Source organism: Rattus norvegicus, chromosome 1 (assembly GCF_021556685.1).
Source record: "Rattus norvegicus strain SHRSP/BbbUtx chromosome 1, alternate assembly SHRSP_T2T, whole genome shotgun sequence".
Lineage (NCBI taxonomy): Eukaryota > Metazoa > Chordata > Mammalia > Rodentia > Muridae > Rattus > Rattus norvegicus.
Genome location: NC_141534.1, coordinates 189,986,489 through 190,000,394, shown reverse-complemented (window position 1 = coordinate 190,000,394; position 13,906 = coordinate 189,986,489). Strand labels below are relative to the sequence as shown.

The following is a 13,906-nucleotide window of genomic DNA, read 5'->3' as shown; positions in this document are numbered from 1 at the left end:
GTGTGTGTGTGTGTGTGTGTGTGTGTGTGTGTGTGTGTGTAGGGAAACCCTTCTTTTAAATTACCTACCTTCTGTACTTGGTTGCAGAAATAGTGTTCAATATCTAGAATCTAAATAAGAAGTCTACTCTGCCCAACTCTGCTGCTATTTTAACATTTAAATCAGATGCCAACTGTTGAAGATCAGGAGAGGTCTTATAAAATCTAGACTTGGGGTGGAAGTGTGGCTCAGTAATTGAGTACTTTCTTGACATGCACAAGGTCCTGTGTCCTCTCCTTACTACTAAATACAAAACCAGACTCCCAGCGTCTTCTAAAGGAAAGGCTTTCTCTTTAGAAGAAAGCATGGCAACTCTCAGTAACCTGGGCTTTCTTCTTGTTATATCCATGGCTCCTGAGAGCACTGGGGGCTGTTTCCCTGCCCCTGTGGACCTTCTGAGGACAAGAACTGATCACACGTCTCTACAGATTCCAGAGTTACAGGTGCCTCACAGGTCCTGTATCAAAGAGAGGGCAACACAAAATGAAAGTCACAGAACAAACAACCGTCCACCAGTGACTGCCTTTCATGTTTGCAATTTGGAGCCAGAGAAGCCTGTGCAGGACCGAAGCAGAAAACCATCCCTTCCAAGTGGAGTGTGTCACTTTACATTATGTCCTAGGGAACCAGAAAGGCTCCAGGTTCTATCTCAGATGATCAACACCAGTCCTGACCTCAGGCCCCTTTGTACCCCATCCCTCCAAGTACACTCCCAGCTACCCCAGAAGAGCAGAAAGCATGGGGTGCCTGGAGAGGCTCCCATCTACCCCGGGGGGGATGTGCTGAGCTTTGTTGATTCCCAGGGGGGACCTGGCAAGCCCATGACTAGTATTCAACACCTGGATGCTTATGATGAACCAGGAGCTTCTAGAGGCATGATGTCATTCAATCCTCACTTAATCTTCCCATAGTGTCAGAATCCCTGTGTTACACATGTTACAGGGTTGAAAGCTCTGGGCTGCTGCCCAACCACATCCTCAGGCTCACCTTAGGAGTAGGTGCCTCCGGTAGAGGGCTAAAGGTAAGGCCCCAGACAGGGACACTCAGCAAGGAAACTCTCATGGTTTTCTTTTATTAGGGGGTAGGGGAGGATGAGCAAGTGTAGCTGCTTGTAGCAGCAACAGCTTTATCTGACAGTCACTCCCAGTAGAAGCAGATTCACACACAGCCATGGGAAAAAAAACGTTGGGGAAAATCTCACCATACTCATCATGTACAAAGACCCCTTGCCTTTGATTCCAAAACAATATGGTACTGGCCATTTAGAGACCATTGCAATGTAATGTGCATTCTAAGTCATCTGGATTGGTTTAAAGTGCACGGAAGGACACGTACGCATGTGCACACATGCATACACACACAGTGGCATTCTGTGTATCTCCAGGTTGGATATCTACTGGTAGCAGGGCTCTGGAACAAATCTCTCACTGACATAAAGGGACACTGTCCTTACCTACCTTACTTACCTTCCTTCTCTCATCACCTGCTCCTGACAAGGCTTGTAGGAGCCAGTTCCCAAATCAACTACTCACTTGACTGACTGGTGATTTTGAGATAGGGCCTCACTGTGTAGCCCAGGCTTGTTGCTAACTCTATCCTCTTGCCTCAGCCTCCCAAGTACTGGAAATAGAATTATTCCTTCAGATCAGGCTTCGGGTCCTTATAATTTATTTCTAAAAGAACTCAAACCCAGGGTCATAATCAGTTCTGGTACCCTGGAAAGTTACTTTACTTCTTGGGCTTCAGTTTCTTCTTCTGAAAGAGAATAGTTGGGAGTGGTCCCAGGGTAGCCTTCAGAGGTGTAACAAGGAAGGCACTCAGAGTGACACAGTGTGTCATAAGTATTTTGTTAAATAAGAGAATCCAGAGCCTACTGGGCAACTCATTTTGAACCACCCAAATAGTCTCTTCCTCAACCCACAGGCAAGGCCAGAGGCAGAGGACACCCTCCAGAGGATATTCTGAACTGTCTTCTCATTGTACCCAGGGTACCCCACCACAGTACACTGTCACCCCAATTCTGAAAGCCCCTGTAGCCTGTCCCTCATCATTCAGAGTTGCTCCTGATAAGAAGCTTGAAGGTTATTCCTGACTCATCCTGCGCCCTTAATTGCTTATCATGAGGGAATTACATTTCTCATGCTCAAGGTCATGTTGAAGGTCAAAGAGAATCCCTGCTTGTGTCTGACAGAGATTTCAATCTGTTGGAAGCGCTCTCTCTCTCTCTCTCTCTCTCTCTCTCTCTCTCTCTCTCTCTCTCTCTTTTTAATCAACAACTATGGTATAGCACGATTATAACTCAGGCATAAACAAGTATTTGCAGGCTCCTGCTAGGGATAAAGGGACATATTTTGTCGCATGCAGATAAAACAGCCGTGTACTTCAAGCCAATTACTGTCTCAGACAAATGCTCTATTCGCATGCACATACAGAATGTTTTCTTTGGTTTTTGAAAATGTCACCCCTACTGCCCCAGGACAGAAGACATTATTTTTTGCAAAGCTGAAGCTTCATTTTCTACAAGAGAATGCCAGCCTTGTATTTTTGTTTTGTTTTGTTTTTTCCACCCATAATCACAACGCTTCAGCCAACAGACACTGCCAGCCCAGAAAGATTTCTTTGGAAGTCTTGCCTTCCAGTTCTTTTCTGAAAATACCCAATTCACAACTTGATGTGGTGGGAAGTTTTTTTTTATCCAGAATTATGCGGCCACCAAGAAAATGAAGTTCAGAGACCAAGGTCATTGCATATGTCACTTTGTCCTTTAGACAAATACCTGACAGACCCAACTCCTAAGAGAAACCATGTATTTGGCTCCCAGCTTCAGAGGGGTCTGCCCACGGTCTCCTGGCCCTTTGCACTTGGGCAGAACATCACAGTGGTGGGAGTGTGTAGCAGGGGATATCTGCTCACATCACAGTGAACAGGAATCAGAGAGAAGACAGGAAGAGGCTAGCTAGGGACAAGACATCTACAAGGACCAGTGCCTAATTCCTCCAGCAGCTGAACTTTCTAGAACTTCCCAAAACAGAGCTACCACTTGGGACTAAACTTTGAAACCTTAAGCCTATGGGAACATTCCAGATTGAAACTATAGAAAAAGGAAGATGACTGGCAACCCCAAGGCCAATGTGTTTATTCCACTCATGTCCAAGAAGACCCCATGGCATCGTTGGCATTACCATTATCCAGACTGTGTGGAGGACCCAGGCTCAAGACAAGAGCCCATGAGTACTCAAGTTCTGTGTGTCTAGTTGAGTGGGAAGTTAACATGCTTCTTGGGGTAAATGACAAAACCTTTCTCAAAGCCATTGCAGCCAGATACTCTGACCTCATTGGCTTCCCCAAACTCACCTGGAACTCAGCCCATGGCCTCCACACTCTGTCCTTACTGGCCTTCTTACAGGCTCATAGAGCTGCTGTGTACCATGTTTCCCACATGGAAATACTTTCAAGTCATGTGATGCACATATACCATGCATAGTTACACCTGCCTTCCCCCAAATATCTCCCTTTGCAAGATTGGCAGGTGTTTCTGCACACCTACTACCTCACAGCAGAGGACGATAGGGAGCTGTGGTGGTTTGAATAGGTTCGGCCCCCACAGACTCTGTGTTTGAATGGTTGGCCCATGGGGAGTGGCACTGTTAGGAGGAGTGGCCTTGGAGGAAGTGTGTCACCATGGACCCAGGCTTGAAGGTCACATATATGCTCAAGCTGTGCCCAATGCAGAAAATAGCCTCCTCCTGGCTTCCTGCGGGAGGCAGTCCCCTTCTGCTGCCTGAGGATCAAGATGTGGAACTGCCTGCACACTGCCGTGCTTCCCACCATGATGATAATGGACTGAACCTCTGAAACTGTAAGCCAGCCCCAATTAAATGTTTTCCTTTATAAGAATTACCTTGGTCATGTTGTCCCTTCACAGCAATGGAACCCTAACTGTGGCAGGGGCCCTGGTCTCAAAGACAGAAAAGGAACTTATCTGATGTAGAAACAAACAGCAGTAGAGTCCAAGGTTACACCCAACCCCACGGTTTGGACAAAATGATTATTTGTGAGGATCTGTCCACAGGAGCTTTCATAGACTCACCAACAGTCAGTCTACTTGAGACCAGCACAGACCCACAGTAGACCCAAGTTCAGAAATCAAGCAAAATATATCTCTCCTCTGTCCACTTCTCCTCTCCCATTGTTACCCTTCCAGTCCAGATCAGTATCACAGAGACCTGGGCATGGAATGAGCACTTGGGAAGAAACCACTAAGCCTGAACCAGTACAGAGAAGACGTCACAAGGCAGAGGTTCTCGAAGTAGGAGTTTTCTAGGAGTTGGAACAGCATGGCAAAGGCTCAAAGTCATGAACAGTCTGACACCAAGGGATAAAAAGACGGCAGTAATACGGTGTGTCTGGTTCCCGTAGAAACCATAGAACAGAACCTTACCTCAAACTTCTGCCGCAGCTCTTCATTGCCCTCGCTTCCTTCCGGCGGCACCGGCACATTAAAGTACTCGCCTTCTTCCTGGCTTAGTAACTTGAACCTAGGGAGAGACAAGGGGTTGGGATAAGTCTGTGACTGTGACAGCATCAAGCTGAGCAGAAGGTCGACCTAGAAGCCTGTGTTCAGGGCTGGGGAGATGGCTCAGTGGGGTAGAGTGCTTGTCATGAAACTCAAGTTCAAATCCCCACAATGCACATAAAGCTGATAATGTATCTGTGCACCTAGAACTGCTGGACTGAGACCGGGAATGAAACAAGGGACTCTCCAGAAAAAACTCAACAGTCAGCTGGCCTGTTTATGCAGCATTGAGCAACACCTTGACTCAAACGAGGTGGATGGTGAGGACCTCCGCATGCCGACTGTGGCAGACGTGCACTGGTGCACACACAGTCCTGTGAGCTCTCTGCTGAGTCATGCTAGCAGGCTCCCTGCTCTCTTTCCCCCCTTCCCATTCCCGATCTGCTCCCTTCTATACACAACCACAGACCTCACAGTGCTGTTTCCTCCCTCAGAGGCTGACCAGGCTCTGCTTTTGGCTTCTGAAGGTACAGTGTCCCTGTGGGTCTGCTTTCCAATCCTGGCATTGCTCAGCTCTTTGCTTAGGTCCTACCTCACCTCCTTACTCACTTGGATAACCTTGGATCCAAAGTCCACCTGAGCCTCTGTATTTTTATCTACATGTTGGAATAGAAAACCTTTCTGCATAGAACTGAGAGGTGGTGTGTGTGGGAAACAAATGCAGTACCAGGCAAAACCTCAACAGACACCATCAGCTTTGCCGTCATTAACAATATCAATGGTCTGATCATCTTCATGGGGGCTTTCGTTTATTTTTTGACCACTAGGATACTAACCACAGGTAATAAAATAAAATGAGGAGGGAAAGGGAGCAAAGGTGAGGGCAAGGCTCCCAAACTCCTCCTCCCTGACAGTTCTCCCTAAAGCTTGACATGTATGATGTATACCATGGAATCTTAATCTCAATCTTTTTTCTCAATTCCCACATCCTCTTAAGCAGTGTCCATACGGAGGGAGAGATGAATCAGAAGCAGCAATACAAGCCTCTGAGCCTCTCACTGGATGCTCAGTTTGCTCCCCAGAATTTCTAAAAGATGCAAGACTAAGAACATGTGTGTGCACATCTGCCGGATCTCCAGGAAGCTTGCTGTGCACACGGGTCCTAGGAGCTTCCACAGGTGACGTGACATGAGAGAATACGCGTTGCTGTGTGGCAAGCTTCGCCATGCATAAACTTCATGTGGGTGCTGCCAAATCTGCACATTATTTTGACTTAATGTTTTTTCATGAAAATGACTTTTGAAGTTTTAAAAAATAACTGAGTTCACATTTTAAAGTCCACTGTCTGGCTTGAAGATGAAAGTTAGCAGATATGAAGATCTAGATTTGCTTACTGACACAGGAAATGGGACAAGAGGGTAGTGTGTGTGTGTGTGTGTGTGTGTGTGTGTGTGTGTGTGTGTGAGAGAGAGAGAGAGAGAGAGAGAGAGAAAGAGAGAGAGAGAGAGAGATTGACTCCATCTATTCCTTTAAGATAAATCCAGTCACTTTCTTCAAGTAAAAATGACTGTTAAAGTGAAAGATGGGGCTAAAGAGACAGCCCAGTGGGTGACATGCTTCTTATGTGAGCATGAGAACCGAGTTCAGGTCCCCAGCACAAAAGAAAGGAGCTGGGCCCTCTAATCCCAGATCTGGATTAGAAACAAGAGGATCTCAGGGGGTTTTAGCCAACTGGTGAGCTAAAGGTTCAAAGAGAGGCCCTGTCTCAAAACAGGAGGCAGAGAACAATTGAGGAAGACATCCAGCATCAACACACACACTCACAGCTGGCTCCTCCTCATACGTCCACTGTGATGCTCGTCTTAAGCACATGAGCCCAACCAACTACAGACTGAAATTTCTGAAACTGTGAGCCAAAGTATAGCTTCAGATTTTAAGTCATTCTGTTGGGGAGGTTTAGTCCAAAGAGGTGCAGGTGTTCCCACAGTCTAGCATGAGGCTTCCCCACCCTAGATGGAACCAGCCAAGGGTGAGTGTCACAGCATCTTAGGCATCTACATCCAGGGCCTTCCCCGCACAGTACTGAGATGTACATCAGTACAATCCACACTGTGACTATTGGCATCCAAAGTGATGCTGGGTCTCACATTTCAGAAAGTACAGTTCACTGGCTTTCACAGGTAGTGTGAACCCCAGCTACTCACAAGCCTGAATCAGATGAGCAAGGTGTATGAGAACCCAACACCCAGGAGGCTGGGGGAGGGGCCAGCTCCTGGAGCAGGCCTGCCACAAGCAGTGTAGGGAGGATAGACCCAGCTTATATGCACTTCTGCTGAGCCCAGGAAAGGACACTGTATCCTAGAAGAAAAGAAAAGGGGCTCTGTCCAGCTTGACAATGTGCACAGAACTTTACAGTATATAAAGGAGGACACCTCCCCCTCAGGAGGGACTCTTGCCTGTGTAGCAAATCTCTACCTGTGGTCCCCACCAGAGAACAGTATATCTGATACGGGTGAAATTACAAAAGGCTCCTGGCTCTCTTATCTGGATCTGAGGGACTAGGAAAGGGACACTGGTCACCTCTGTGCTCATCCTTCTACGAGAAGAGATAGAGGTGGCAGGACACACGTAAACCCAGTGAAAAAAACATGGATGTGGTAGATCAGACAACCCGGGAGAGCAGCTGCAGGAGGAAAGTCCTACAAAATGTCTCATCCGTATTTTCCGTGAGAGTCAAGAGAGACAGGAAAGGGAACAATGTGAAATTAGGAAAGATGGTTTCAGAAGAAAAATCCAATCACTGAGTTTCAGAATCCACTGGGGACATGAACACAGGATGGGTAATTCAGACAATTAGGGAATTAGAGAATGGAGCGGGGCAATGTCTCTGCTCGCCGCCTTGATATTTACCATATTAGGCTAGAGTTACGCAGACACTCTCTGTCCACTAAGAGAAGTACATAGGAAGGAAAGTGGCATTTCACATGAATGGGCAGAACTTCATAACGCACGTGTTGGGGAAACATCAACGTCCTCAGTACTGAGAATCTTTTTCTCTGCAGTGCTGGAGACCAAACGCAGGCCTTGCTGGCTAGGCAAGTGCTCTATACTGAACGACAGCCCTATAGACAGTTCTTAGGAGTCAACGAGAAAAGCACAAACCCTTACAAATATAAACAAATAGCCTGCAAATGTCTCAGCACAATTGGAACTACAGATGTGTACGATCCTTGGTTTGAGTGTTTGACATATACGTTACTGAGAGTTGACGTGTAAAGATGAATAATACTGACATGCATTCATCAGATGGAGATCTTTTTTTAAAAAAAAATACAGGATGTGTTAGCAAACATTTTACTGACACACACATTCTCAGAGCCATCAATTTCAGTCTTGTGGATTTATTAGGACATAATTAAAACTGTATACACTTAGGAGTTGAGCTTCCAGTTTGTTGTTATGAGTTATTATTTTTATAGATATGCATTTCCTGCCTTACAATAAATGACTGTCTCATGGGAGCAGATCTACAAAATGGGTCACATGAAGCTATAAGAAATGGTGTTTGGAGCTGGCCAGTGGTGGTGCACACCTTTAATCCTGACATTTGGAAGGCAGAGACTGACAAATCTCTGTGAGTTCAAGGCCAGCCTGGTCTACAGAGCTAGTTCCAGGACAGCTAAGGCCACACATAGAAACCCTGTCTGAAAAGAAACACACACACACACACACACACACACAGACACACACACACACAGACACACACACACACACAAAGCAAGAAAGCAAGAAAAAGAAAGCATGTTTGACAGCAGCTCAGCTCAAAGACAAAGAACTTGCTTGTCCATCAAGAGGGTGTGGTTAGGAGCCCTAGAACCCACATAAGACTGGGCCCTGGATCTGTAACTTTATCTTCCTAGAATCTCAGAGGTCACCTAGCTTGGTGTACCCAGCAATGAACCAGAGTCTGCCTTAGACAAAATGAAAAAAAAAATGATGACCAACACCAGAAACTGACCTCTGACCTCCACACCACATGCATGCTACGGCACACAAACACCACCCCTTCGTGAATGTTCACGCAAATAAACATGCATATACACAGGCATGCACACTACACCCATACACAGGCTTAAAAAATGATGTAGCCAAGGTTATTGAGTGATGGGGACAGGTTCATAATATGTGAGACTTTATTTTTATTTTACAAGGTGCATCGCCAGAGAAGAAAGATGAAGGAGCAGATTAGGTCTCCTCAGCTTCCTCACTCAGAACACACACCAACAGTCCTTCTCCTTGCTGACCTAGCCCTCGCTTCACCAGTGCTTAAAGATGCCTGCAGTTCACCAGGCACAGGCTTGCCTCAGGGCCTTGGAGTAAGCTGCTTTCTCCCTGGAAAGCAGCAGGATCCAATTCCTCCTCCCTTTAGGCCCCTGCTAAATGTCACCTTGCTAGTAAATTCTTTCCTGAGAAAGGGCCTGAAATCCACATACCAAGCCTGCTCCCAGCACTCCCCAGACCGCATTTATTTATCAGTCTGGAGCACGCCCTGGCCCCCTCACCACCAATGTAACAATGTTACTTCTTTTTCTCTACTTAGAGAGAAATCTCCCTGAGGCTGAAGATACGTATCTGTTTTGTTCTTTTGTGTCTCTTGAGTACAGAGGGTTCCCACGCTGTGGATTTTCATGGTAAGAAGAGGCAAGTGACTGTATGTCTGTCATCAATGAGGTTACAATCAGAAACATCAACCATGACAATGATGACATCATGTCACATCAAATGTGACAAGGATGACACAGGAGGAGTTACACAGAACGTGGTGTTGTTATATTCATAGAAGGAAACAAAACCACTAGAAATGAAAATAAAAAGTTTCTGATAGTTTGAGAGAGCCAGGGCGAGTGTTATGCTCTTAGCTTAAGCAAACAAAATGAAAATATAAAGGCATAAGAGGTCCATACACCATGAAGATGTACAGTTCATCAACGCTGAAACATGCATCCTACAGACAACAAATACGGTTTTTATTCAAACGCCCGTAGAATATTTAGGAGCATTGAATGTAGACTGAGTTTGCTTGAAAGGAAGGGAAATAAGACAAACTGCAAGGGGCTGGAGCCCTGGCTCCGTAGCTAAGAACACTGGCTGTGGGGTTGGGGATTTAGCTCAGTGGTAGAGCGCTTGCCTAGCAAGTGCAAGGCCCTGGGTTCGGTCCCCAGCTCCGAAAAAAAAAAAAAACAAAAAACAAAAACAAAACACTGGCTGCCCCTGCAGAGGTTCAACTCCCAGCACCAACACTGGCTGTCACGGCCATCCGTAACTCCAGTTCTAGGGGATCAGAAACCTCTTCTGACCTCCACAGATATCAGGGATGAACATATGTACATCCGTACATGTAGGCCAAACCCTCATACATATAATACAATAAAGTAAATAGATATAACTTCTAAAGAGAGAAAAGAAGCTGCATTTCCTGTCTAAACCATTGTATTGTAACTTGACACAGGAATGGATACTTGAAGACTTAGTGTGTGTGTGTGTGTGTGTGTGTGTGTGTGTGTGTGTGTGTGTGTGTGTGTCTGTCTGTCTGTCTGTCTGTCTGTCTGTGCACCGTGTTCATGCAGGTACCCAGGAAAGCCAGAAGAGGGTATTGAATCTTCCCAGGAAACAGAGTTAGAGGTAAGTCGTCTGATCTGGGTTCTGGGAACCAAACTCTGTAAGAGCAGCAAGTGCTCTTAACTGGTGAGCCCTCCTCCCAGCCCCACGAGCACATATCTAAATGCAAAGCTAATTCTCCAGGTTAAAGAAATGTGCCTACATGTAATTTTGTAAGAATGAAAAAGAAAAACGCATTTATTTCCCAGACCAAGAAAGAGCAACAGAACTCAGGATGTGACACGCCAAAACTTACAGAAATTGCCTTTTCCCACAATAGCGTTTGTTATTCTTAAAGAACTGGGTAAGGTACGGAGAGAAAAACAAATAGCAAAATACTCAACTGGAGTTCAAAGACAAATGCAAAATAAACAGACAAAGAGAAGAAAACAGACATAGAACTGACACATAGTCCCAGAGCAGATTCTTTGGAGAAAACAAACCAAACAAATAAAACAGATGAATCTCCAGCCAAACTAAAAGGAAGGGAAGAGCATTAATAGACACAATTAGACACACCGGGGAGGGGTTGGCAGAAGGTACAGAGCTGGCAGCAAAGAAGCAGATGAGTGGCCGGGGGCAGGTGCTGCACATCTGGAGGCTTCCACAGCTGCCTCTGTGGGTTCTGCCACATGGTTTTAAGTCCCAGTCAAGCATCACCAGATGACCAGGACACACTCGGTAGACTTCCTCGTGATCTGGCCATCATAGATTGTACTAACCCAAATCTAGGTGGCAGAGCCCTCTGCATCCCTGAGCTTTGGGTCTAGGCTACTGCTCCCCGAGGCAAGTCTGTACAGTGTGTTCCTGTAACAGAATCCCAGAGGCACCAGCTGTACATCCGTATTTGGCCGGAGGACTTTTTCCAGACCTGTTACCTGATGTAGAGGAGCACTGTCAACATCACACAACAGGTAACTGTGTGACACAGCAGGAAGGAGGGAGGAGTCCACCTCCTACTGGAGAAGGAACTGAGTTTGCAAGGTGGCTTGTGACTTCACATGGGCGAGTGTTAAAAGACTCTCTGGGGGCCTGGGAAGTTAGCTCGGTCAGTAAGTGCGTCCTGAACAAGCATAAGGCACCTGATCAGCACCTACACAAAGCAACCTGGGTGTGGCGTTGTAGGCTGTAATCTCAGTGCTGGGAAGCAGGGACAGAAGGTACCTGGGGAATTTCCTGCCTAGTCTAGCTGAAACACGGTGTTCAGTATGCCTTAAAAATATTACTAGTAATTCTACTTTTTTTTTTGAGAGAAAGAAAGACATACAGAGAGAGAGGGGAGGGGGGAGGGAAAGGGGGGGGTCTACCTTGTAGCTCAGGTAGACCTTGAACTCATTTTATAGCTAAGGGCGATCTTGAACTTCTGACTCCTCCTGCCTCCCCATTCCTAGTGCTGGAATTACAGGCCCGTGGCAACATATCTAGTACGAGTGGCTTTGGGGCAGGCACCAGGCTCTTGTGCATGCTAAGCAACTCTTCTGATGATCATATCCAGGTCTCTTACATCTTTCCATTGCCTTTCTCTTTGCTTGGGTTAAATGCATAGCTTTTGGTAAATTTCTCCCAGGAAAACTGTTTCAGTCAACAACTGTTTTAAGCAAACAATTGTCTTTTTGTTGTTGTCATTTAAAACTGAGTAGAGCAGGCAGGCTACCCAAGCAGAAGGCTGTTGTGTATGCTGGGCTAAATGCTCAGAGAGCAAAACTAGAGATGCAGGAAAAAAAGAAAAAAGAAAAAAAAACCAGCTTTGTTTCTGAAATGGACTCAAGCTCCTCACACATCTTAATTGGCCTGGGAAAGAAAGGAGTGGGGAGTTAGAAGGAGGATGGCTCCCTGCATCGTAGACTGTGCTGTCAGAGCAGCTGTGCTAGAGGAGGGAGGGTTACCTGTAGCAGAGACACCATCTCTCATCTCTCCGTGAAGGAAATTCAGAAATAAGGAGTTCCAGAAGCACCGAGGGGGTGGGGGTGGGGGGGACAAACAAACACGCACACACGCACACAGCACCACCACCACGATCAACAACAACAAAAACTCCAAACAAACAAACAAACAAACAGGGCCGGATGTGAGGCTGGAAGGCATTGTACCTGCTGAGGAAGAAATCAGGAGCCTGAGGTGCAAGCAGGAAGCCAGTAAGGTGCCTCAAATCAAGGTGGGGCCAGACTTGCTCTTGGGGTCTGAGATGCTGTTCAGAATGGCTACTCTACTGGAGAGAAGCCTGGAAAGTACCACCAGCAAAAGAAGCCTACTCCATGGCCACACGGATGGTCTGAAAAAGTCTAAGGACAGTCTTCACAAAAGAAGCCATGCTTTCCGTACCTATGATTCCTGTGCTGTGTGTTCAGCCCAGGGCCTGGCGTCCAGTCAGAGCCAGTCAGTAGTAACTATTCTTTTTTTTTTTTCTTTTTTTTAGGAGCTGGGGACCGAACCCAGGGCCTTGCGCTTGCTAGGCAAGCACTCTACCACTGAGCTAAATCCCCAACCCCCAGTAGTAACTATTCTTATTACAATTATCATTACTATGCACTCTCCTGCCTCACTTCTACCTACCAGGGATCATGGGCTTGCAGAGGGAGGACACCCTGTCTGTGCGTCCATGAAGTCAAGAACGAGGCGGGGAAACATCCAAAATAATGAAGGGGAGAAAGGACGACTGGACTTTTTATGTCACACTAGCATTAGTCACATTAAGCAGCTCCTTCCGCCCACTGTGTCACTCTGTTTAATTTAGTCACAGTGTTCCAGTGGCCCCTGTTCTGCAAAGTTCATCCTGTCAACTTCTGGAAAAGTGCATTAAGTCCATCTTTTGATTCAGGCTAATAGATGACAGAGCCCCAGGGCTGGGTTTCCATTGCTCATTTACATGTGTGTGTGTGTGTGTGTGTGTGTGTGTGTGTGTGTGAGAGAGAGAGAGAGAGAGAGAGAGAGAGAGACAGACAGACAGACAGAGACAGAGAGAGAGAGAGAGAGAGAGAGAGAGAGAGAGAGAGAGATTTAATGTAAACACCAATTTCCTAGACATCAGTCTATCAAATCTTTCCATGGAGTTGGCTTCTGGTCCTCAGTAGTGAGCTGGGGACAGCCTTGACTCGTGATCATTACTTTACAAGTATGGTGAGGGGTTTTGGGAGAAGAGGATATTTTGAGGCAGGGATTCTCTATCTACTCCTATCTGTCCTGGAAGTCCCTCTGTAGACCAGGCTAGCCTCAAACTCACAGAGATTTGCCTGCCTCTGCCTTCTTAGTGCTGGGATTAAACACATGCGCCACAATCCGGCTAAGTATGGTGTCTTTAACCACTTCTGAATTGTGCTTTGTTTAATAGCAACCTCAGCATGCTCCTGTCCATGTCACCTCTCTCATTACATGGCCTTTGACTTGTTGTGAGTAATTTGTTGTTCAAGGTTTATCTCCGCTCCCCCATGAGTTCCACAAAACACACCTGTCATCTTTCCTGATGCACCCCCTAGGAATTAGAATGTTTTGTCCATTTGAGTAAGAACCCAAGATAAATCAAAATAGGGGGCAGGGACTAGGAGGCTATCAGGTGGACAATGGGGATGTGTGGGCTGGATGATGTGTTCTCTTTCTTGAGAAGTCAGTTTGATTTGTCTTTTCTTTCACTGGGAACTGAAGAAGCCCTAAGTGAGACAATTTCGAGAGGAGATAATTTATCTTTAAGAACTAAGA

General features: G+C 46.2%; 1 protein-coding gene across 12 annotated transcripts in view; it reads right to left on the bottom strand.

The window, feature by feature from the left end:
• Prkcb (protein kinase C, beta) overlaps positions 1-13,906 on the bottom strand; it is a 331,348-nt gene that overhangs the window by 91,973 nt on the left and 225,469 nt on the right. For all 12 annotated transcript variants that reach the window (XR_015664618.1, XR_015664941.1, XR_015664781.1 and 9 more), the window contains 1 exon segment: positions 4,481-4,577. Coding sequence is in view for 9 of the 12 variants with exons in the window: in XM_087624875.1 (XP_087481001.1) it covers positions 4,481-4,577 (97 nt within the window). In the remaining 3 variants the exon portion in view is untranslated.